This window comes from Aquarana catesbeiana, linkage group LG02, assembly GCF_042186555.1.
Source record: "Aquarana catesbeiana isolate 2022-GZ linkage group LG02, ASM4218655v1, whole genome shotgun sequence".
Lineage (NCBI taxonomy): Eukaryota > Metazoa > Chordata > Amphibia > Anura > Ranidae > Aquarana > Aquarana catesbeiana.
Window position 1 is genome coordinate 694,456,178 of NC_133325.1, and position 27,106 is coordinate 694,483,283.

Here is a 27,106-nt window from a genome sequence, read left to right on the forward strand (position 1 = left end):
CCCTGCATCTCGCTCATCCAGCCTGCTACAGCTCCCAGCCCTGCAAGCCTGCATCTGGTGCTGCTCTGTGGTTCATCCCAGCCTGCCACCAGTCAAGCATCGTGTCAGCTCATCTACTATCTGCCTGCTGATCACCGCTACTACACGGACTATTGAACTGTTTACAGGCACTCATACCCCACCGTGCTCCTGTGGCTGCTGTATCACTACCAGTGGTCCGCGAGCCGGAGTTGTACGAGAGGCCTTCCTCTACACGTCAGGCTCACATCCCAGGTACGTAACACTATCCATCTGTTCCTACAGGGGTAGCGCTACAAAAAAATTGTGTTTGGCCTTGATTTAAGTACCCTATCACATGTTAGTATAGGTTAGGACCGCTTAAAAATGTTGTAACATGCAAGCTATTTTATGTGGAAAAATGGAACTAGAAACAGATTTCCTTATCCATGGCCATCTATTTGATTTGGACCATCTAATAAGGTCATGAGAACTACTGTAGTTCATGGGGAGAAATGCATCTGAAAGAGATCCAGCTCATGAGCTTTGTATAAACTGCTCTGTGTCACATTGTAGCTCTATATATTTTTGGCACAAGTGAAAATGAATGAAAGAAAACAAGGGAGTCTCCATCCTAAATAGAGCAGAACAACAGGAGCAAAAAAGTTCACTGAATAGCAGAGGTGAAGAGGAAAGAGGAAGACACAAGTGTCAATGGGCACAGAAAATGTTCCAGCACGTACAGGAGGTTGGCAGGGCGGTGCCCCAGTCCCGAACAAACTGAGCAAAACAACGTCCAGTGTGTGACACTTTGGAAAATCTGAGCTTTTTAAGAGCCCTTTTATGGCTTCCTGAGACATTTCTATTGTTTGTTGCATGAGGTCATTTTTATTGGAAGCACAGGATCATCAGACAACTGCCTCAGTCTGAGGGTCTGCATTGCAAGGCTAGTCATTTATTCCCCAGGGATAGCTTATGGGGATAATGAGAGGTCAAGGACACCACCAGTGACCTGTGCAGTTAATGAGCCAAATTCTTGTGCCATATAAAGATCGCTGTTAAGAAAGCAAGGCTGTATTTATATTGAATCATTTGCAACACAAAGAAGCATGCTGAAGCTGAAGAGCTGACCATATAGTAAGAGATTTTACAAATGATGCATATAATTCAAGCATCACTTCCAAAATTAATAATGTAAGAAATACAATGAGACTGACTCTCAGATCATGATTTGCAAATTATTTTATCAGTTTGCTGATATTTTTCATAGAAAAGAGCAAGATCCCGTTACTGTAGATGCATCATGCCTAAGGTTTGAATAAATCAGCATAAAAGCTTTGTAATAACTAAAAGGGCTTTGTGGCTCTGGGATCTTGCATCCAACTATCACCAAGGTGGATATAAAAAAAACATCAGCAGCCATGTTTGTGTTGCAGGAAAAACAGAAGGTGTGTATTTTCGAATAGTTGAAATGACTGGAATGTATGGGGGCTGTTACATTATTATGTTGAACACGCCCATAGTACTGCAATAGTCTCTATATGGCATATTGTGTTGCCCTTATGAAATCATATTTTGATTTCACATGGTATTTACCTGCCTTGAGCCCTGAATGGAAAGACAGCCCTCCAGTTGCCACTTCCTGAACCTCCTACATCTAGATCCCGGCTATATAAACCCTATAATCTCTACCCAGGACCAACTATACCCCAGCAAACATCCAGCTTATCTAATTTCTTTATATAGCAGCATTTTGTTTTTTGTGTCCTTGGGGGGGGGGCATCTGTACTTGCATAGGTTTTGCCTTCCACAACCCAGAAACATGGTAGATTGATTGGTTACTGAGCATGAGCAATTTAGAGGCTATTTTGCATGTCCTAAGACATGACTTCTATTACAGGAGCAGAAATATTTTTGGCCCCATAGACTTTAAAATGGGAGCACCTGAAAAATGCACATAAAACATAAATTTTTCAAGCCATTTTCAGTTGCTCCCATTAAAATCTATGAGGCCAAAAACATAAAAAAATCAGCTTGAAAGAAACTTATACCCTTTTGGAGCTTAATGCAACAAGCAGCAAATGCGTAGGTGTGAATGCGCTCATTAAAAATAATGAGATTCTTCATCCTGAGTGTAACAAAACGCTCAGATGTTAATGGAGGCTAATGCGTGTGCTTGCATGGATGTGATGAACATCTGCCTGTAAACTCATGGGTTTGGGATAATGGAAATAGTTCCATGTATTCTGTAAACCGCTGTATAATATGTTGCCACCCAGCACAATAAGATACAGAATATTCTGCACTGGATCTTCTCTTTTCTTTTCCGATTTATATCACCGGACAGTTAGACTTTTTGTATGAGTTCACGGAGTATTTTCTGCCTCTACCTAAGGCTCATGTCAGAACAGTGATCCTGTCACTGGTGACACTCTGCCAACAACAGGATTGCACTCACTTAGTTCTATGGTGTCAATCCCCCACTGACTGAAATGTTGAAAGATCTTGCTCACCACGGGGTTGCTGCCAGGATCGCTTTTGACATAGGCCCCATTCCCTTGCCAGGAGAAAACCTTTAATTAGCATCTAGATCCCGGGTATATAAAACCCTATAACCTCCACCCAAGACCAGCTATACCACGGCAAATACCCACCCTACCTCATTTCTTTACATTGCAGCATTTTATGTATGTGTTTTTGTGCTCTTGAAAGGGACGATCTGTATTTGCATAGGTCTCCTCCATATTTTACTGTTGCCTTTCCCAACCCAGAAACATGGTAGATTGATTGGTTACTGAGCATGAGCAATTTAGAGGCTATTTTGCATGTCCTAAGCCATGACTTCTAGTACAGGAGCAGAAATAATTTTTGGCCCCATAGACTTTAAAGGGGGAGCACCTGAAAAATGCACGTAAACATGCATTTTTCAAGCAGTTTTCAGTTGCTCCCATTAAGATCCACGGAGGCCAAAAACATTCAATTCTGCTCCAAAGAAACATAAGCACTTTTGGAGTTTCATGCAACAAGCAGCAAAGTGCTCAGGTGTGAATGGGATCATTAAGAATAATGGGATTCATCATGCTGAGTGAGACAAATCACTCAGATGTGAATGGAGGCTAATGCATGTGCTTGCATGGATGTGATGAACATCTGCCTGTAAACTCAGGGGTTGGGAATAATGGAAATAGTTCCAAGTATTCTGTACACCGCTGTAGAATATGTTGGCGCCCAGCACAACCTATACGTTAAGATACAGAATATTCTGCACTGGAGCTTCTCTTTTCTGATTTATATCACCTGACAAGCTAGGCTCTTTGTATGAGTTCACGGAGTAAAATCATTTTTTGCCTATACCTAAGGCCCATATGTCAGACTAGTGATCCTGTCACTGGTGACACCCTGCCAACAACAGGATTGCACTCACTTGGTTCTATGGCGTCAATCCCCCACTGACGGAAATGTTGAAAGATCTTGCTTGCCAGTGGGTTGCTGCCAAGATTGCTTGTGACATAGGCCTATTCCCTTGTCGGGAGACAACCTTTAGTTAGCAGTCCAGCACCTGGCACCTTCTAATATATTGTAATGCGCCCACCCTTTCTTCTAAATATTGTGACCGACAGCAGAGCTTATGCAAAGCCCAGCACTTTTGTCCTTTGGGACTTATATTCATGTGGTTGGGTGCCAAGGCTGAGGGTATGCATGCTTCACAGTCAGATTGCAGTGTGTTTTGGAGGCTTTTACAATGTGTTTCCATGGTGTTTTGTTGGATATGATCAAACGTCTAAAGAAATGCATTGCAGAACATGGAATTTTAAACACATTGGATTTTTCTTGTGTGTGTTCATACATACAAGGGAAAAAAAAGTACATTTTTAGAAGTGATACAATGCAGTCAGATTCATCAAAAACCACAAAAGGAACAGCAGTATTCTGTGCATACCCTAAAAATAAACATGCTTTCTCTGCCTTGCAAAAAACGCAGTCAGGGGTATTATCTTATATCCATTTAAAAACACATTTTTACTACAGATATTGCCAGATCCCGTATCCTACAAAGCCCTCTCTTATTATACAAAGAGCCAATGTTTTCAGTGTTTGTTTCCTAGGGAACCAAGAAAGAAAAAACAAATATCCCCGACATGAGGAATAACGATGTCCGGTATTAATATTATTTTTTTCCAGCTCATGAGATGAAAAAAAAAATGGAAAATGCACAATAAGATTTTATCATGTATACACGGCAACATTGGCCCTGGAAAGCCTGCCTGAGATGTCTGTAGATAGGATTTTGATTTGCAATGTAATGAAAGATTTTCCAGTAAGTGGAGTGTCTAGGTAATAGTTTTTGATGTTTAAACTAGTGGAACTGAAGCTGGGACATGTATTTTCAGGATGCTACAGGGCAGGCATTATAGTGCTGGCCTTGAAGAAAGTGAAATGATGTCCCAAATTATAAAGTTAAGTCACTTCCTTTGTGCACCAAGCTGTATCAGATCAGCACAGCGCCATAGAAAGCAGAATGAGGTAATAACTCACTAACTATGCTGCAGAGCGCTGGAACATGAAATGGAATATGGTAGAAATGCCACACAGAACCCACACAAATGAACATGAGGACGATAAAGCCAGATATTCCACCCAGAGAAAGAACAGACCATCAGGCCTCTTGTTTTATCTTGTTACTAAGGGTCTCGGAAGATACTGTAGGCAGTTTTAGAGAACATATATTTGCCATTAATATCCTCTACATGTGTGTGATTTATGAAGCCAATACTGATGACTGACTTCTATGGAGAATAGATGGTGTAAAGTCAGCTCTGTGCTATCTCCAGCTGAGTAAGCTATAATTAGTTCAGCTTTGAAGTTCAAGTCTCCAGTTGGGAGAAGAGCCTCAAGTGCGGCTCTTGAAGGTGAATCTAAGACATGGATATGTAGCTCCCATTTGTATTGACAAGAACAAAAAGGATCAAATACAATAATCTTTACCTGTGCACATAGGAATGGATTGAAAAAAAGCCTTGCGAGTGTTTAATGCTTAAAGTGGAACTCCAGGCAAACAGTTAAATGCACAATTAAATGCATATATGTGTATTGTTTTACCTACCAAAGGTTTTTTCACTGTGTTCAGCTAGTCTTGTGATTTACACTGTACTGCCACTCTGTACCACCAGGCAGATCTTGTTGCCAATTACCAATTTAGTTTTACTACTTTATGGTTCAGTCTTATTTCTTTATTGCTTCCTTTAGCATCAGTAATCACCCTCCCCCTAAGGCCGTCTACTCACCTGCCCATGTTACTGCCAGATCCATTCCGTGTGGTCCACTGGAAGCTATGCCGCAAGGTAAAAAGAAAAGCAAAGTCACCCAGCCAGTCCCTTCTTAGGCACCAAATAATTTCTATGCAGAGGACACCTTTCACTGCATGCCAATGATATATGGTCTTTTCATTGGAAGGAATGAAACCAGCAGGACACAGCTGTATGCAATGATAGCTGTGTGGCTTACTGTAGCTGAACAGCATGGATCTGGCAGGAGCATGAGGAGGTGACTTTAAAACTTTGGTGGTGCTGGATGCAAGAAGAGAAAATGAAAGGATAACTTTATGGAAGTAAAGCTCTCCTTTAAATCGCCTCCTGTCTAACTGGACAGAAATGATGCAGATTGATAGCCTTAAAGAGGCTGGAGATCGAGAGATGACAAAAAAAAATTGTGTCCCCTGCCAACCTGCACAGTTGTGCATATGTGTATAAATCACAAGATTGGCTGTAAAGAATTACAAATCCTTTGACAGGTATTGTAGTAAAGATATACAGTAGATAGACTGCACATTTAGCCTTTTACCTGGACTTTTGCTCTTAAGCTCAGCACAGTCAATGGCAATTACCCAAGCAGTCTGAAACATAACAAATGTGTGCTTGAACTTACCTTGGCTAATGGTAACACCATAAAAGCTCCTCCACCACTGGACTCCACAATGATAGCTAAAAATTTAGGATTCACAGCACAGAAAGAGCTGTCCCATGTGATCTTAGATACCCGAATATCCTCATATGTTTGGTCAGCTTTTACGGGCTGTCCGAAAATGTGCCTAAATTTGCTTTGGCGCACCACTCTTCGGCTCATTGCGGAAATACTGCAGGAAGTACAAAAGAAAGAAAAAATCTGATATAATTAACACAATCAAAGTGTTTTGTCAAAACATGGCTAATGTAAGGTACAACTCTATCCCAAAAAAAGTTTAATGTTTTGAACAGAATTAGGAAGGCTCAAAACCTCTGTTCTGTTTTTATTGATGTTTGTATAGTCACTGGGGAGATTTTCTCTCATTTCCGGATTGGTTGAAGAAGCAGAAAGTGGATCAGCTTTTTATGCTGTCTCTGTTCCTTGCTTCTTGTATGATCCCCTGGGCAACTAGAGAAAACAATAAATACTAAGTGTAAAACCCTTCTCTACTTTAACCAAAACCAAACACAACTGTAAAAATGTGGGATTTCTCATAGCCAGAGTTTTAACACCTTCCTGGTTGCCATGGTCAACTACCCCATTTTCTTCTCCAATTCGTTTTGCTCCTCTTTTTGTAATACTACCACACACTACAGGGCCTTAAGGGTGTCACAGATAACAAAGACATACTGTATATAAAAGTATTTTAATTTATTTAAATTCAATAACGTAATAAAATACAAAAAACGGTACTCTCACTATGCTGTACAGTATAAAAATAGAGTATATATCCATACAATGATGCATTCAATTTACAAGAAAGCAATTTATAACATTGCATGTAAGATTATGTTCTAGTCAAACACAGAATTGATCTGATTGCTTGTTCAGCTGCTGCCTGTGACACAGCTGGCTTGTTGATGCAACTTATTGGCCTTCGTTGCAGCAGAGACAACATAGGCCTATTAATATCAGGTCAACAGTCTATTCTCATACCACACTTTAGTAAAGAGAATAAGGAGTTAAATAGGTCTCTGGAGAGAAAGGTATTAGAGGTGTTTAAAAAACAACAAAATATACCATTCTGAATATCTTAAAGCTGACCTTGCAGCCTGCTTAATCAGGGCCATCCTCCATAAAAATAGTAAAAAATGGATAGCATTTCTGAGAAATTAGCATATACCCATCTGGGGACCGTTGGAGGGGTTGTGGGTAGGAAGGCATTTTCACATACTTATGCCCCGTACACACGGTCGGACTTTGTTCGGACATTCCGACAACAAAATCCTAGGATTTTTTCCGACGGATGTTGGCTCAAACTTGTCTTGCATACACACGGTCACACAAAGTTGTCGGAAAATCCAATCGTTCTAAACGCGGTGACGTAAAACACGTACGTCGGGACTATAAACGGGGCAGTGGCCAATAGCTTTCATCTCTTTATTTATTCTGAGCATGCGTAGCACTTTGTCCGTCGGATTTGTGTACACACGATCGGAATTTCCGACAACGGATTTTGTTGTCGGAAAATTTTATATCCTGCTCTCAAACTTTGTGTGTCGGAAAATCCGATGGAAAATGTGTGATGGAGCCTACACACGGTCGGAATTTCCGACAACAAGGTCCTATCACACATTTTCCGTCGGAAAATCCGACCGTGTATATGGGGCATTATAGTGACATGGAGCACTTATGGCTTTGCCATTCACTTGCATAAGATAACTGTAGTGCCAGCTGTCAAACATGGCATGCCAAGTTAAAATTGCTGCACCACAATGCAAAGCATCATGGCCACAGCAGTGGCTCCTTCATGTCCACTTGTAAGTGGGTGGTAAAAGGGAGAATCAACCATCTCTTTTAATCACCAATTTAACTTCCACTGACATATACAAACAATTATTGGTGCGAGAATGAACAGTGGGAATACATGTGACTTTGTATTTTTATTATGCTTGCCACAATCTGGGGAATTCAACAAAGTCCAAATGACTACTTGCGCCTTAGGGCAGGCACCAACAGATCCATGTAGCTGCCACTAAGAGGTACATGAATTGGGCATAAGCACCAACACTTTTGGAGCTGCACCCCTACAGAATTCTAAAGGGTGTCTACGGCGCTCATGCTTCTGATACAGTCTTTTTTCTTTTTTTGGTTTATCTCTTCTTTGTTGTCCCCCTTATCCCTTTTCTTTTCATTTAAACAAGTGTAGCCATGCCCCCTTAGGGGTTGCTGTGTGTAGTGGATCACCCGTCACCCTGTCCAGCCAGACATCCATCCCAGTCATTCAGAGACAGAAACCAGTCCATTGCCTTGTTTTTTTTTTTTTTTTTTTGAAGGGGATTATGCGATCCACAGGAAAAATTTAGTGCAAAGTAGTGCAAAGCTTCACTCTTCTCTCTCCAGCAGAAACACTTCCTGTTCACTGTTTCCTCCTCCAGCACTTCATTTGCTGCAGACTGTTCCTCCACCAGCACTTCCCTTGCTGCAGACTGTTCCTCCACCAGCAATTCCCTTGCTGCAGACTGTCACTCCTCCAGACTAGCTAGCACCGCATCGGTAGGGTTGACACTACTTCAGCCAGGCCTCAATGAACTGCCTTTTGCGGGCAGGGACCTCGGGCCCCTGTGGTGTAGAATAGTCCAGGTGCTAGCTGTTCTCTACTTGGCTACCACTCCCAGATAGCTCTCTTGAGGCCCTGCCAGCCAGCCTGACTGCAAAGACCCCTTTCCACTGCCCTTCTCCACTGGTTCTGCACCAATCTCTCAAACTGCAATCTCCCAGTTCTCTCAGGTTTGCCTCCCCAGTCCTCCCGACTGTGCTCGCCCATCAGCCCTCCTGGCTGCAACCAGTAGTCCTCCATGGAGACTCTTGGAAGTGTTCTTTCCCCCTGTCCTCTACTTGCTCTCGCATGTGCCTCTCCTTCCAGGATCTCAACACTCTTCCTGGAGCCCAGCCCAGGGTCACCCCCCCCCCAGACTGGGGAGCTCCCGTGGGCCCCGACAGCCTCCAGACCTTTCTGACTCCATCTCTTCCACCCGAAAACTCCTCTCCAGGTGGGCTGCCCCCAGGTATTTAAGGATGCCTGCCCCCTGCCAATCCAAGTTGGGGATTGGTCAGAGCTCCTTAAGATACCACAGGCAGCTCCACCTCTCTTCCCCTCCTCTCCTACTAGAAAATGCCAGAAGGAAGAGGGAGGTAATCGAGAAGTGACACTGCCTGTGAGTCATCAGCCGCTGCCCTGCACCACTCCCAGCCCAGAATGAAAACAAACATGCCTAGCAGCCTGCTAGGCCTGCCTAAATTTACCTACACTGCCAGAGAAAAACCTCACTCTAGCATCTCACTAACTAGAGGGTGCTACACAAGGTATACCTTCTAAGGAAAAACAATTCCATATCATTATCCTTGTTGTCCCCCCTCTCCCATTTCTTTTCATTTATACAAGGTATACCTGCTTGGGAAGCAGGTATGTGACACTCATATCATTATGTATGTGACACTCATTGGTGGGGGATATATTACCTGTACTTCATGGGTTTTCATTATTGTGTAAGGCTGAATATCCTGATTACATTGTACTGGTCATTCTCTCTACAATGGCTGTCTACATTGTTCTTTATACAATTCTTGTGGAAAAACAAAATAAAGATTATTAAAGAAAAAAAAAGGTAAGTAAATATACTTACCATACTCCTTACAGCTTCTGTATTTGCAGAGTGTGACATACATCATGATCCTTACAGCAGCAGGCAGATTTGGCAGTCCCTGCGATCCCCCCACAAGGATAGTGATGTCAGCTGTGACCAGGTGCCACAGGCAGAAGGGGCTATGGCAAATATATTTGATAACTTTTTTCTCTACTTTTTTGTTTTACTTTCATGCTGCTATTATGGGGGCAGGGGGTCAGGGGGGCATTATATTAAATTAGAGCTATCATTTTCATTTTACAGTTCTGTTCCCTATGGGTCAAAATGCAAGCAGCATTTTTCCTTGTTTCAAAGTGCTTTGTAACTGCCCTGGTCCTCTCCCCTCCTGCCGTGGCTGATCTACCAATAGCTATGAAGTTGATTCATAGCTGTAGCTTGTCTCAGCTGTGAACACTTTCCTGCGATGGGGAATGGCAAGAGGAATGCAGAGGCTAACACCACTCCCCTCCCTCTGCAATTCTCTTGCCATTGCTTGTCTCGAGAAACTGCTCAAAGCCATCTCTTTCAAAGTTTGTGCGATTGGATTGGGTAAAGGGGCATGTTGAACCTCATATATAGGGTTAGAAAGCACTTAAAAACATGGGACAAAGTATGACATGTACTTTGTCCCATAGAGGGCAGAACGCTAAAAGTTATAATGATAAATTTTCTTTAAGCGGATCATGCTTTTTATTGCAAAGTCTGCTTTAAGTTATTTTAGGAATAAGCTCACTCTTTAGGATCTTAAATTATAAAACAGGACTAAATAACACTATTTCTGGCAAAACTCTTGCCACCTATTAGTTACTTGCTTTAGTCAGCTGTTTTTCTCATCCAATAAAAAATTGTTGGTGAGAACAAGTTACATATATGAAGGAAGATAGGAGAATTCATTCAGAAAGGTGACTGGAGTAAAGCTGGACTCCTATACAAACAAGTCTTCATGTACAAAGTAGTGTTCTATGCAAGTCACGCTGCACGCCAATATTCGACATGAGAGTTTGATTTTTGTTTTGTTTAGAAAGGGGGGGGGGCAGATCCTTTGATTTATTTTTCTTTTATTTGGAACAGGACGTGAGGAGGTAGTAATCTCTTTAAAAGATAAACAGATGTCAATAAAACCCAAGAGTCCATTTATACCATTGCACTGCAGTAATGTATAATTGTCAGTGGATTTACGTTGCAGTGCAGCACAGAAACACAAGCGTGAAACACAAGCCAAAAAATTCTACATGCACAATTTTTAATCCATTGTGGTTTGTTGGGCAGATCATTCAAATGGGCACCAAAGCAGACCAGGCTGATGTGAATATCCCTAACAGACAACACTTAATTCAATGTTATAAAGGAAATGTACGGGCTTTAAAATTGTTCATGTAGCTTAGAAAATAAGGAAGCATTGTTCACTTTAATTATTTAATCATTCCACCAGGTATTAGGAGGACCCATGCTATTTAGTCCCCACTTGACCTTCAAATGATTTTACTTTGTTTACCGGATGATACACAAAGGCCATCTGAATGTTTCTCCTCAACTTAATGGGGCATGACCTATGTACACTTTTGCCATACTGTACCGTGTATTTGCACGCAAGGTCTGTCTGTGCATACTGCATAAAAATATGCCCATCCAAATTTCTCTGCTCATTGGTGTCTATTTGAATGAGATGTGAAATGTTTCAATAAAAACTATCACATTTGAGAAGGAAGTGTAAAACACTCAGGTAAAAAATACATTTTATACATTTCTTAAAACTTCGTAGACATTACAGTTACAAGGTATATTACAGTAATTATTATGACACAATCTATCCAGAGAATGATGAGCGATGGACAGTGAATGTAGATGCTGCTCAGGGTTTGCTAGCAAATTTGATTACTTCAGAAATAAAAAGTGTGCTTATGGGATTTCTCAACTTTAGAGCTTAGTTATAAAGACTTGCAAAGTAATGATTTTTCATTATACTTCACTGCTAAAACACGATTAGAGTAGCATAAATTCAATGCACATGCAAATGCTGCATTAAAAAAAAAAAAAAAAAAAAAAAGCCTTTATAAAAGCAACAAAAGAGAAACCACCAAAGCCTGCTTTATCAAAAGTGTACATGTCAAAATCAGTGAGAGAATAGCAAAGTATCAGTTCAACCACTTGCTCACTGGGCCTAAAACCCATTCCTAACCAATTTTCAGCTTTCAGCACGCTCACATTTTGAATGACAATTGCTCAGTCATGCAACACTGTGCCCATGTGAAATTTTGTCCTTTTTTCACACAAATAGAGCTTTCTTTTGGTGGTATTTAATCACATGGGTTTTTTATTTTTTGCACTATAAATGAAAAGAGACCGAAATTTTTTTTTTTAAAAACTGCATTTTTTTTTGTGTTTCGGTTATAACATTTTGCAAATTAGTAATTTTTCTTCATGAATTTTGGCCAAAAATTATACTGCTACATATCTTTGGTAAAAAAAAACCCAAATAAGTATATATTATTTGGTCTTTGTGAAAGTTATTTAGTCTACAAACTATGATGGCAATCATTGAAAATTGATCACACCTGATGTACTGAGGTCCTATCTCATTTCTTGAGACACTAAGGCCCCTTTCACATGTGCAGATCTGTATTCAGACATCCGCTTGCTCAGCAGGGATCGCCCGTTGATCCTCGCTGAGCCGACGGATGATGAATCCGTCTCTGCACACTGTGCAGAAACGGACCTGTCAGATCTCCACTCTCCTCTATGGGGGGGGGGGGGGGGGGGGAATCGGATGAAAACGGCCGCCTGTTCGTTTTTATCTGATCCGATCTGCCAGACAGATGGAAAATAGGGTTTCCATCCATCTGGATTTAGTGGAGCGGATTGGATCAGGGCGGATTGGATGTCAGCGGACATGTCACCGCTGACATCCGTCGCGCCATAGAGATGTATGGAGCGACCGTTCAGGTCCGCCTGAAAAAACTTACGGATCTGAATGGTCCGCACGTGTGAAAGAGCCCAAACAAGCCAGGAAAGTACAAATGCCCCCAAATTACTCCTTTTTGGAGGGTAGACATTCCAGGGTATTTAGTAAGAGGCATGGTGAGTTTTTTGAAGTTGTAATTTTTTCCCACAATTCTTTGCAAAATAGAGATTATTTTTCTTTTTTTCAAAAAATTGTCATATTACCAAGTTATTTCTCACACACGGCATATGCATACTTGCAACTATACCCCAAAACACATTCTGCTACTCCTTCTGTGTATGGCAATACCACATGTGTGAGACTTTTACAGAGCCTGACCACATACAAAGGCCCAACAGCCAAGTAGCACTTCCAGGCGTTCTAGAAATTATACATAATTTCCTAACAACCCATCACATTTTTGAAGGTCCTGAAGCACCAGGACAATGAAACACCTACAAAATTACCCCATTTTGGAAAGCATACACCCCAAGGTATATTCTATGAGGCATTACGAGTCTTTTTTACCACAAGTTTTTGGAAAATGTAGAAAGAAAATGAAAACGCATTTTCATTTTACACAAAGCTGTCCATTTATAAGATATTTCTAACATATAGCATATTTCTAACATATGTACATACCACACATTCCACCCCAAAATACATTCTGCTACTCCTCCTGAGTATGATGATACCACACGTGTGAGACGTTTAGACAGCCTGGCCACATACAGAGGCCCAACATTCAGGGTCACCATTAGGTGCTCTAGGGACATACAAATTACAAATATAATATCCTGTCTACCTATTACACTTTTGTTAGGCACTGTAGGGCACTAATGTGGCATGGATGAGCACTGATGTGGCATGAATGACCACGGATGAGGCATGGATGTGGCATGGATGTGGCATGGATGAGCACTTATGTGGCACAGATGAGGCACAGATGGGCATGAATAAGCAAAAGATGGGCATGAATGAGGCACGGATGAGGCACAGATGGGCATGAATGAGGCACAGATGAGGAACAGATGGGCATGAATGAGGCACAGAAGAGGCATGAATGAGACACAGATGGGCATAAATGAGGCATAGATGGGCATAAATAAAAGGACAGATGGGTATGGATGAGGGACAGATGGGCATGGATGAAGCACGGATGAGGCACAGATGGGCATGAATGAGGCACGGATGAGGCATGAATGAGGCAAGATTGCGACACATATGGGCATGAATGAGGTACAGAGGGGCATGAATGAGACACAGAGGGGCATGAAAAAGGCACAGAGGGGGCACGGGTGAGGTACGGGTGAGTGCTGCTGCAGCCTCCCTTCTCTCCTCGCAAGCTGTACCGATCAGTATGTACAGCGTGTGAGGAGAGAGCTGAACCGGACATGCGCCAGTTTGTTGATAAGTGATCGCTCCATCATTGCATGGAGCAATCACGTGGTAAAGGGCTGCTGTCATTAGCCCTTCACCCCGGTTCCTGACGCGCCGGATCCGGAGGACATGATGGTCACGGACATTCCCAGGTGCGCGCCCCAGGGGTCGTGCGGGAAATGCGATTCTGGGAGGATGTCATTGTACGCCCTCCCAGAATAAGCCGACCGCGCTGTAGCCGTCATTGGGCAGGTCGGCAAGTGGTTAAGGATTGATATTACCCTCTGTGAGCCCAGTCTCCCAGTTTGCAGTTCTGATTTCAGAACATCGTGACTTCCAAGCCTGTGCCACTTTCCACTGATTTTCACTGCCAAAACTTAATGTTATCAAAAGGAGAATTCCGAAAAAACTTTCTTTGAAAATCTTATCTAAGAATTTTCGTTCGAATTTCGCACCATTAGTGGACCACAGCAACAGCCAATTTTTGTGCAGCCATGTGATCAGGGATGTTGAAAATTTTTTGAAAAACTAACGATTTTCTAATCGATGATGGGAGAATCGTCTGAGAAATATAATCGAAAAAGCACAAGAAAAGAAAAATTCCCAGAAAGAACAGAAGATTCCCGGACACAAAAAATTATATTCTGTAGCAACACGAGTTGAAATTGAAGGCTTGGTTGGTCAAATATCGAAATTAATGGTGGCGGATCACAAAACGCCAAAGATTTCAGAAAAAAATTTTTTTTTCGGAATTCGACCCATGTGTGGCCTGTATCAAAAATTTTTAAAAAAATTTTTAAATTGCTGGTGAAAGCACAAAAACAAATCTAATATGTGTAATGTTATTTTCTTTACAAACAAATTATTTACAAGATGCCTTTGTACTTGCTAGCAAACGCTACCTATTCAGGAAAGCCAGTGCTCTAGTACAGCCCCTTCCTGCCAACCTTGTACATCATAGCCCTCTCCTCTTCTGGGACTGCCTAATTACTGTCTGCACTGGCCCAACTCCTCCACCCCTCCCTTAAAGCAGTTGTAAACCTCAAAAAATAAATAAATAAATAAACTGCAATAAAAAGGCATAATGAGCTAGTATGCATTGCATACCTAAGAATGGTGCCATACAGTGGCGCTGGCACACCGCTGGCACTGCCGACATCTTTCCTGAAGTTACTTCCATGGCCGTGGGCTCCGGAGCTGTGATTGGCCGGAGCCGCGATGACATCATTCCTGCGCATGCATGCGGGTGCCGTCAGTCACGGCACTGAAGAAACAGCAGGAGCAGGTCGTTCCTTTAGTGCGCATGCGCCGATGACACGTCGGCACCATATATAGTAAATATCTCCTAAACGGTGCAAGTTTTTTGGAGGTAATGTGTTGGGGTAATGGGAATGTGTTTTGGGGTATATTTACAGCACCTACAGGTAAGCCTTACCTGTAAGCCTTAGGTAGCTTACCTGTAGGTACAATTAAAGAGGAAGACTTTACTTCCTCTTTAACCTCCCTGCATAACTTTTTATCTATCAGCTAAAGAAGGAGCAAAGGGGAATACTATAGTGTTAGTGTTTGACAGCAATGAGTCAACTGGGTTGCTGACAGTGCCCAGCAGCATTCTCTGGGATTTTACAGATAAATAACATGCATAAATACTTTAGATGCACATATAATCTTCTGCGAAGATGGTTGTTAAAAGGAATATTCTGACAATAAGGTTTCTTCAACTGACAAATTAATAGATGGATGTAAGTGCGATGTGTAAGTAATTCCCTACTCCAATTTTGCTTCTCCCATCTGAGTGATTAATTAACATCCCAGCATTCTTTAAATAGCTTTAGGACAGGGGACTTGTGTGTCGCATATTATTTATGTCTTTAGTGAATTACAGCTACTTCTTCCACTGCGGAACAATACCCAATAATTTACTTCCTGCCAGGCATTCTACAAAAGGAATACTAATATACTGTTAAAATTCTAAGCCAAAAAGTGTGATAGTAAGAATCCTTTTCTATTTATTTCTCCTGTATAACCGCATAAGATATGATGAGAACTTAATGTAACAATCTGCAGAGACTGTCTCCTGCCTCTGTGAAGCACCCTCTATTACTGGCCAGGAAAGGCTGGTTTACATCATAGATGAATGCAAACACAAGGGCACACCATTCTGGAATCCATCATCTTGGAATTTCTCATAGAAGGGTCAAGTACAAATATATAATGTTAAGTGGAAATGTGATTAAGTGGAATTGAGAACATTTTTATACATGCATGACATTGGTTCTTAACCTCCTGTTCATAGCCCTCAAGCTGTTGATAGGTAGAAAATGAAGGGAAGTGACACGGTGGAACTTATTGTTGTGGTCACATGACCTACCTTGAAATTCTTTAAACATATAATCCAACAAGAGCACCACCACTGGTGCAAGGCTTTGTAAAGTCTATTTTTTCTTTGTTTTTTTTAAATAACAAACATATTATACTTATACATAGAATGCATTAAAAAAAAAAAAAAAAAAAAAACCTTCTGCCTTTATAATCCCTTTAAGGTAAAATTAATCCATTGCAAAAGAATAAAAAATCAAGCACGTTTTGTTGGCCAAACACACTCCACCTTCATAAAAGCTTACGAATTATGACTGTGCTTAAAATGGACTCAACTAAGCAGATATCCAATAGATCTGCACTGTGATTTACTGCTTGGAATGGTTTCAGGGGGTAGGTTAAGCCAGTGTTAGTGAATAAAGTGTGAATGACTGAACTTGCTTACACTGACGTAACCTGCCCTCTTGAAAATTGTTCTAAGCAGTAAATCACAGTGCAGATCTATTTGGTATCGTGATGAAGTGGGAGTGAGTTTGGCCCCTGAAATGCATTGAATTTTTTTTTTTTTTACTATGAATCGATTTGATCATTAAATCACCTTGGGCTCTTGGATGTTTGTTTGGCGCGCTCATGGATTGTATGTATGTGGATTCTAAACTATGAGCCCTTTCCTTGTTCCTGAGGAGAGTCCCCATTTTATGGAGTGCTGCCAAACCGGAGTCAATGTGCCAGTGGCAAGTTCAGTAACCCTTAGAAAATCGGAATGCATTGCCCCACTTGTTCTTTTGCTCGAAATTCTAAACACATACACGGTTAAAACTTTATTCCCTTTCTCATTTGAAATGGGAGCAATCAAGCACATCACACAGAAATTTTCTATGAGTTGGTCTTCTTTGTTGACAAGCTGCATTACAGAAGCCTTGTTATTACCATGTAATCCTAATAAGTGATGATCTAGAGAGCATTGCTGGCTTAGACTAGGCCACCCAGAGTTACAGTTAGAATTATTAAAATCATTACATTCATGGAGATGTGTGTGCCACCTGTTATTCATGTTCTAGAAGAAAAATCAGAGATACAAAAACAGGCCACATACATATTAATTTTTTCAGTCAAATTAGTTGGATGACTTGAGCCTATGGTCAAATATTGCGGGTCACACAGATGGTGACCTGCTGGCAGTAAATAGTTATAGTTTTTTCTGAGAAACTATGGCATAAGTAGAAAGGGCTGGGCGAACATAAACAGGGATTGTGGAACTGGGATGGTAGTAAATAGTTACTAACTTCTTTACTTCTCCTTCAGGCTTCCCCTAATTGACAGTTTTTAGTGGATTGACTTCAGCACCAGCATGTATTCAAAATTTAAATGAGAAAATATAAACGAGACAGGTAATGGTGAGGTGAACTAATAGGAATCAAAAAAACCCAACTTTAAACCAGTGCTAACCACAACAGAACCCAATTATAACAAAAAGGTATTTACATGTCTCGTGTTTTTACAAATTCCAAAACACAAGGAAAATATTCCTTTCTAGAAAATTGGGTAGAGACATGCAAATCATTCTTTTATTTAGTTTTAAATTGAACTCGTGGTGTATCTTTAGTGAGTTAACATTGTAAAATTTACCTTTAAAAAGTGTACCTAGGTCATAAACCATGAAAGGAATATGTGAAAGGTAAGTTTAATATTTCTTAATAAGTAAACACCTTAAGAATCCTACTATGGGGTACCAATATCACTGGTGACCCTACTAACTTGACCAATTACACCAATTATCTTGTGCATGAACAGAATGAGATCTTCCAAGTTTAAACATTGCCATGGTATCAGGAATGAAGTACTTGGGTGGGTGTGTTTCGGCAGAACCTCCAGAGAAAGGGGTCTGTCTGGTTTCGGCCAGATACACTTGTATGCCTTGTCTAAAGCTAAAGAAATAGTGGACAGATTATCAAAGAAGAGATTTTGAAATTGATATCAGTTGTTGGGGTTCTTGTGAAAGCACCAATGTCCATTTGGGGGTGTCGAATTACCTATACAGTAACAGTTATGTGCTGGTAAGGCTGCTTTTAATATTGGAGGCAAGCCATGGAAGCAGTTTTAGAAAATTCCTGGCTGGAAGGTACAATTAATCTCTGGATAAGCATCAGAGTCGTTTTGGTAGGTACATGATGACAGGCATATGTTAGCTGCAAAGTGGAAATTCAACACAGCCAAAGCTCTGAATGCAAATTGTTCAAAGAGTAAACAGTCATGTGGGTGCATGTCAAACTACAAAAATAGCAATGTCACTATGATTAATAGGGCATTACTTTTTCTGAAACAATAAATGCTTTATATAGAACAACCTAAAAGGCCCAGCTGTAAATAGTGTAGTCAACTTTAAAAGAATTGCATCATAACCAAAATATCTAAAAGATTCTCCTTTGTGTGACATGCAAACCGACTTGTTGTGGGTCATAACACTTTGCAAAAACATTACATCTTGCAGCACCTTTTAAAAAAGAACTTCTATTAAATATTAGATTTTCAGAAATCATTTATTACAGGTGAACTCCAAGTAAGCAATAGTTTCCAACAGAAGCCTCTCCCTTAACCACTATATTATGGTGAAATAGATTTTAGGGTTGATTTACTAAAAGAATATAGACTTAGCAAAGTGAATGCTGACCGAGCTCAGTGAATAAGATGAATCTGTGTTTGCTCAACAGACCAATCATGTTCTAGCAAAAATTCTGTTTTTTTATTATTCTTGCATATAATTGGGTATACATAGTAAGCACATGTTTACTTGATTTACAAACAGCCTCTGCTCTTTAATAAAAAGTTACCCCATTGCATCAATAGAATTTAAAATGCTCTTTTTTATTCACTTATGGTCCTTTGCAGCTCAAGCTTGATATGCGCTTCAAGTGCCGAGGAAGGTAGCGCAGCTGGAGCTACAAGCCAATCAAATGACATAATGTGCACTAGGTTCAATTAAACCAGCACTTGCATATACATACTAATTCAAACAATCCAAGTATTACAAAATAGCTGTTAGGTGACTGGTCACCAGGAGACTAGCTGTGGTGACCGGTCCTCAAAACAGGATGAGGGATAGAGCCCTTTCAGCACATAGATGTAGCAGATGTGTACTAAAGTAATAATTAGAGTATAATAAGTTCATGTATGGATATTCCAGGTGACAAAAAATTGCAAAGTTCCTATTCTTCTGAACCTGGAGTGCTGATTTAAGATAAATAAAAACATGCAACTATTTATAATGGAATACATGGTGTGTGAACTAAAGCAATAATATAGAATCTGGATGTTTTGTAAAGGTGCCAAAAGGAAAGAAATGTTTTCAAAGTTGTAACCATCTTCAACCTTTGCAGCACACCAGCTGTCCAGTGCCATTCAGAGTCATATCCTAACACATGGTAATGACTCAAGCACAGTGTATGACACACAGCCAGTGTCTGTGTGATCACTATCAATGAAATGGCGCTTATCCAAGCTCATGGTGTCTCTCCATAGAAGAAATAAAAAAATAAAAAAAACACACACACTTTTTTTTGTATAACAATGTGCTTAATCTAAATTCTGAAATTAAATCATACAGGTTTTCTTTTCCTACTTGCTTAATATAAAGTGGGTCTATCAATGTAAAAATGCCTAGCCCTTCTAAATAGATCCAGCTTGATATGTAATCAGGCAAATACCTATCCCACCGTTCCTTCAGTGTTACTCACAACTCTACTTCCTCCTTTCCTCTTCCTTTCACCGTCGGTGTCACCCAAGGTTCTGTTCTTGGACCTCTCCTTTTCTCAATCTATACCACCTCCCTGGGTCAGCTGATTGCCTCCCATGGCTTTCAATATTATCTCTACCTCAATTACACCCAAATCTATCTCTCCACCCACCAGCTCTTTCCATTAGTCTCCTCACGCATCACTAACTTACTAGCAGACATATCAGCCTGGATGTCACATCACTTCCTCAAACTCTAAATAGGCTATCCCAATTTCAGTCCATCATGAACGCTGCTGGCAGGCTCATCCACCTCACAAACTGCTCAGCGTCTGCTATACCCCTCTGCTAATCCATCCATTGGCTGCCACTCAGCCCACTAAATAAATTCAAGGTACTAACAATAACTTTCAAAGCCATCCACAACCTGGCCCCCAGCTATATCACTAACCTAGTCTCAAAATACCAACCTAATCATTCTCATCGTTCCTCCCAAGACCTCCTGCTCTCTAACTCTCTTGTCACCCCATCCCATGCTCACCTTCAGGACTTCTCCAGAGCCTCCCCCATCCTCTGGAATGCTCTAACCCAATCTGTCCGACTTTCTCCTACTTTGTCCACTTTCAGACGATCCCTGAAAACTCATCTCTTCAGAAAAGCCTATCTGGCCCCCACCTAACAACTGTACATTTACTTTCTCCATCAGCACACCCCCCACAGTTATTACCTCTTTTATCCCTTGACCTTCCCTCTTAGATTGTAAGCTCTAAGGAGCAGACTCTGATTCCTACTGTATTAAAGTGTATTGTATTTGTACTGTCTACCCTCAAGTTGTAAAGCGCTACGTAAACTGTCGGTGCTATATAAATCCTGTATAGTAATAAAAATAATAATAATTTTAAAGAAACTTGTCAGGACAGAAATATGGCAGCTGCTACTGATGACTAATCCTTGAAGATGAATATTTGTGGTCACATCCTTACTATTTCTTTACTTCTAAGCGAGTCACTACCCTGGAAAATGTTTGTTGGTCAGGTGTCCTGACAGGTCTTTGACTGCATGCCTTTTTCCAGAGCAGTGATTTCCCAAGTAAAGAACCAAGAACAAGGATGACAGTCCCTTTGAGCAGGTGCTTTCAAAAACAGGTTGATAATGGAAACTTCCTTTAAAAGTCAGAGGATACCATTGCCATGCTTAATAGGGGAGTAAAATGGATACTGTATTATTAAAGTGTATGCAAAAACAAAATATATTTTCATTTTGGATAACGAAGGAAAGGATTAAAGTTTTTCTAAAGGCTGAAGTTTTTTTTTTTAGCTTAAAGTGTCACCAAATCCATGTAGCTACGCCCCCTGTAGGGGTTGCTGTGTGTAGTGGTTCACCCGTCACCCTGCCCAGCCAGATATCCATCCCAGTCACTCAGAGACATGAAACCAGTCCATTGCTTTGTTTTTTTTTTGTTTATTGGAGGGAATTGAACTTGGATAGGGATTTGTGATATATGGGATGCTCAGAAAGATTTAGTGCAAACATGCTTAGGACTCATATATACTCTCCAGTATATACATTTCGCTCTCCGCTCCAGCACAAACACTTGCTGCTCACCGTTCCTCCTCCAGGACTTCACTTTGCTGACTGTTCCTCCACAAGCACTTCCCTTGCTGCAGACTCCTCCAGACTAGCTAGCATGGGTAGGCCTGACACGGCTTCAGTGAATTGCCTTTTGCAGGCAGGGACCTCGGGCCCCTGTAGTGTAGAAAAGTTCTGGTGCTAGCTGTCCTCTATTAACCTGCCGCTCCCAGATAGCTCTCTTCAGGTCATGCCAGCCAGCCTGTCTGCAAAGAACCCTTTAGACTGCCCTTCTCCGCAGTCCTCTCTGCACTGGTTCTGCACCTGTCTCTCAAACTGCAATCTCCCAGTTCTCTCAGGCGTGCCTCCCCAGTCCTCCCAACTGTGCTCACTCACCAGCCCTCCTGGCTGTGACCAATAGTCCTCCATGGAGACTCTAATGCCCTGTACACACGATAGGATTTTCCGACAGCAAATGTTGGATGTGAGCTTGTTGTCGGAAAGTCTGACCGTGTGTATACTCCACAGAACATTTGTTGGCATAATTTCCGCCAACAAATGTTTGAGAGCAGGTTCTCAAATTTTACAACAACAAAACTTGTTGTCGGAAATTCCGAGCGTGTGTTTGCAATTCTGACGCACAAAAGTCCACGCATGCTCGGAATCAAGCAGAAGAGCAGCACTGGCTATTGAACTTAATTTTTCTCGGCTCATCGTACGTGTTGTACGTCACCGCGTTCTTGACGTTCGGAATTTCCGACAACATTTGTGTGACCGTGTGTATGCAAGACAAGTTTGAGCCAACATCCTTCAGAAAAAAATCCACGGTTTTGTTGACAGAAAATCCTATTGTGTGTACAAGGCATTAGAAGTGCTCTCTCCCACTGTCCTCTACTTGCTCTCTCATGTGCCTCTCCTTTCAGGATTTCGTCACTCCTCCTGGATGCATCCCGAGCCCAGCCCAGGGTCACCCCCCCCCCCTCCAGACTAAGGAACTCCCGTGGGCCCCAACAGCCTCCACACCTCTCTTACTGCATCTCTTCTACCTGACAACTCCTCCCCAGGTGGGCTGGCCCCAGATATTTAAGAAGGCCTGCCCCCTGCCAATCCAAGTTTGGGAATGGTTAGGAGAGATCTCCTTTTCATGTTGTGTCTCAAGACAAGAAGGGAAGGAACATCGCCCCAAAAGAGAGACTTAAAAAAAAATGCTGACAGGAGTTTTAACCACTTGCCGCCCACCCTATTAACAAATGACGGCGGCAAAGTGGTTTGATATTCCTGATCGGACGTCATATGACGTGATCAGGAATATCGAGCCGCTGCGCGCCCCCGGGGGCGCGCATCGCGGTGATCGTTGTTGCGGGGTGTCAGTCTGACACCCTGCAACACCGATCTAGGTAAAGAGTCTCCGACGGAGACTCTTTACCACGTGATCAGCCGTGTCCAATCACGGCTGATCACGATGTAAATAGAAAGAGCCGGTGATCGGCTTTTCCTCACTCGCGTCTGACAGACGCGAGTAAAGGAGAGCCGATCGGCTGCTCTCCTGACAGGGGGGGCTGTGCTGATTATTTATCAGCACAGCCCCCCCTCGGATCCTACCCAGGACCACCAGGGAAGCCGCCCAGGACCACCAGGGAAGCCATCTGCACTGGACCGCCAGGTATGCCCCTAGACCCCCAGGGAAATGCCACTGTGTGCCCAGGCAGCTGCCAATCTGTGCCCAGGCAGCTGCCAATCAGTGCCCACTCCAATGCCTACCACTGCCAGTGCCATCAGGGATGCCCATCAGTGCCTCATATCAGTGCCGCATATCAGTGCCCATCAGTGCCACGTATCAGTGCCCAGAAGTGCCGCCTATCAGTGCCCATCAGTGCCGCCTATCAGTGCCGCCTATCAGAGCCACCCTAGCAGTGCCCAGCAGTGCCGCCTTTCATTGCCCATCAGTGTCGCCTATCAGTGCCAACCAGTGCCACCCAGTGCCACCCATCAGTGCCGCCTATCAATGCCCATCAGTGCTGCATATGAGTGCCACCCATCAGTGCCGCCAACCAGTGCCCATCAGTGCCGCATATCAGTGCCCATCGTCAGTGCCTGTCAGTGCCCGCTCATTGGTGCGGCTGTATCAGTGCCTGTCAGTGCCGCCTTATCAGTGCCCATCAGTGAAAGAGAAAACGTACTTATTTACAATTTTTTTTAACAGAAACAAAAGCAAAACTTTAATTTTTTTCAAAATTTTCGGTCGTTTTTTATTTGTTTAGCAAAAAATAAAAACCGCAGAGGTGATCAAATACCACCAAAAGAAAGGTCTATTTGTGGGAACAAAATTATACAAATTTAGTTTGGGTACAGTGTTGTATGATCGCGCAATTGTCATTCAAACTGCGACAGCGCTGAAAGCTGAAAATTGGTCTGGGCAGGAAGGTGTCTAAGTGCCCTGTATTGAAGTGGTTAATAATCCCCTAAGCAATCCAAAACTACAAAAAGTTTTGACTTTAGATCCACTTTAATGCCAATACTCCACCCAGCACCGCTAGATGTGGTGTTTTCTGTTTCACAATAGGTTTATTATTTTTTTTAGTTTTTACAGACAATGCGGAGAGGAAAATAGAAATGATGCGTTGGATAACAAGGTAAACAGAAGGATGGTCACAGGAATACATATGAATATTATGGGACAAGCTATAAGCAGGGGTTGAAGACTGCAAGGTGATGTGGTGTTTTTGATCAGCCAGAAAATTTAGCTTTAAACTGGGAGTTTAGCCCGGGTGCATGAGTCTGGCATTTTAGGTGAGGGCAGAGGGCACAGGTGAAAATGTCAGGCCCCACTGCTGGCAGCCTGTAAAACTCTATAAGAAGCTGACAGCTGCTATGGCTGGATGGTGCACCTAGCAGGTACTAATGATTAGGGTAGTATGCACCCAGGGACAAATTCCCAGAATGCAGACTTAGCAATCTTGGGATAACCCATCACTTCTTATGTAGTAAGGGAAAATCTCCCTGACCAGTGGGGACAGAGATAGAAATAAACCCCAACATAATGGTCTCACAAAATAAACTGATTTGTAATAAAAAGAACATCTCACAGCATCTGTGGTAATCAATATATGCAATCTGACCGGATAAATATCAAATTTGAACTGTTTCCAAAAGCTGAAAACAAGGGCTAGTCAGCAAGGTCACAATATACCCTCAGACAATAAATGCTGCAAGCTAGAAGTTGGGGTGATATTTAATTACAATGACTCTAGGACTGTACAGAAAAGTAGGAAACAACTCTAGGTCTCTTCAGTCTTCATTTTCCACACTGATAATGAAATACGAGGATAGAAGTTTTAATATGTCTGATGGTTATTTCTATACAACATATTTTGGCGGATGTGTTTAGACAGAAAATTGAAAAGAAAATAGTAAATATTAAATGACAAGCCATACAAAGGACATCCAGACTCATACATCAATGTATTACAATCATTCTTGAATACAGCTTAATAAAACATTATACCGACCCAGGTAATCACATCTTCAAGGGAATATTCCTTCTCAATTTATTATACATTCTTTCCGAGAACACCACAGTCAGTTAGCTGGCTTTTGTTTTACACTGCAACATTACTCTACAAATGTTTGTGTTTCGGACCTGAAATTGGTACAGACATATGGATTTGACTTTTCTCTGAAATTATTTTGTTGTATGCTCGTTCTGGGTGTGTGACTAGGATGGGCTGATGCCATACACAGCCAGATTACCGATATTTACAGAGAAGGTCAGCAATGTCAACCAGCATTCTTCTTGCATCACAGGGCTGAGCTGTGAGCTTAATAAGAGCCAAAATAAGAAGAGACACAAATTTATCAGGTTTTTGGATAGGAAGCATATTGCTAATTACTAGCAATAGAAGCAGGGGGATCAAGTGATACTGGTAGATTAAGTTCTTTGAACAGTCTAGTCATGACTTTTCTCCCCAGTAAGTGGAAAACTTAGGGGGCAACTCCATACTGTATGGTAAAAGGTGCTAGTGGCAGTGATGACAAAGTGGGGAAAGCACTGGGTGAATGCGATGCAACTGCTGAGGTGTATAATATTTTCAATGTAGGAATTGTAGTTCGACAAATTTGTCTTTTGCAAAGATAACAAGTTTAGTGTATTGGACCTCCACGTCTTCCCATTCCACCTCAGAAAGGGTGGCGATATAATTTTTCAACTTTTGGAGCAAGGAAAAGGTCTTAGGGCTATGAGAAGTTAAAAGAGGAGCATAAATCGAGGAGAGGGGTTTAGTGAGGTCAGCAGCTCTCAGAGACCCCAAAGGATATTGTTGAATAGTAAGTCCCTGGGTATTTGGCCCTAATAGCATGCCAAAGTTGAAGAAATCTGAAGAAATACCAATTGGGGAGATCGTATTTCTCACTCAGTGAGTTAAAGATGCAGAGCTTCCCTGTCAGAAAAACATGCTTAAAGTGGCTGTAAACCCTTACATATACCCAGTGAAGTGACTGGCCTCAGATGATAAACAACCCCAGACACCCCATCTGGGCGCAAACTGTGTCGGGGGGGAGGGAGGCAGTGCTACTCACCCTAATTACTTAGGAGGGTAAGTAGGCAGGGAAAGGGAGAACACAGTGGTAAAATATACTAAACCAATTAAAGTGGTTGTACACCCTGTACAACCACTTTTACCTACAGGTAAGCCTATATTAAGGCTTACCTGTAGGTGCTTGAAATATCTCCTAAACCTCCACGGTTTAGGAGGTATTTACAAAAAAGCTGAGCGCCAATGACTACGGCGCATGCGCTGATGTCTACGGCGCATGCGCACTTTAGAAAGGGCACATCGTGCCTTTTCTAATAGGGGTCATGCTGTGACTGGCGACTCCCGCGCACAAGCAGGAGTGACGTAATGCAACTCCGGCCAGTCACAGAGCCGGAGTTTGCGGCCCCGGAAGGAAGAGGGGTGAAGATGGAGGCTCGCTGCTAGTGGGGACAGCAGTGACATCGCAGGCTTCGGTTTCAGGTAAGTGTCATATAATAGGCTACTATGTGATGCATAGTAGCCCATTATGCTTTACCTTTGTAGGGAAATAAAGAGGAAGTAAAACCCACCAGTTTTATAGAGTATGAGTATATACAGACCGATTCATTTTCGATAAGCCCTCAATGTGTATCAATCAACCAAACAATACTCTTAAATTATTCTTCTCCAGTGCATTGTTGCATGTATTTTTTATTGCATGTGGTGCAATGCACTGAAAAAGGTGTGTTTGTATTGAGTATGCATGTGTGTTGAACACCATTTAAAATGAATGTGCCATGGGGTTGCTCATTCACCAAGAATTTTCCTGTACTGCACATTGAAGCACTTGAGAACATGTCCTACAATGTGCCCATACAAATGCAAGCAGCCCTTAAAGCATTATAGTGCCACACTTTCTGGCTAGATTCAGACCTATACCTTCACAATGCACATGCAATTTTAGGGGGCATTCCATTATCTTCTGATGGGCCCCCAATGCATGTTAATGGAATAAACAACACACCTTA

At 41.9% G+C, this 27,106-nt stretch overlaps 1 protein-coding gene across 2 annotated transcripts in view; it reads right to left on the reverse strand.

The window, feature by feature from the left end:
- CORO6 (coronin 6) overlaps positions 1–27,106 on the reverse strand; it is a 150,155-nt gene that overhangs the window by 83,442 nt on the left and 39,607 nt on the right. For both annotated transcript variants that reach the window (XM_073616844.1, XM_073616843.1), the window contains exon 2: positions 5,923–6,130. In XM_073616844.1, coding sequence (XP_073472945.1) covers positions 5,923–6,120 — 198 coding nt within the window. In that variant the 5' untranslated portion in view covers positions 6,121–6,130. The remainder of the gene's footprint in view (positions 1–5,922; positions 6,131–27,106) is intronic.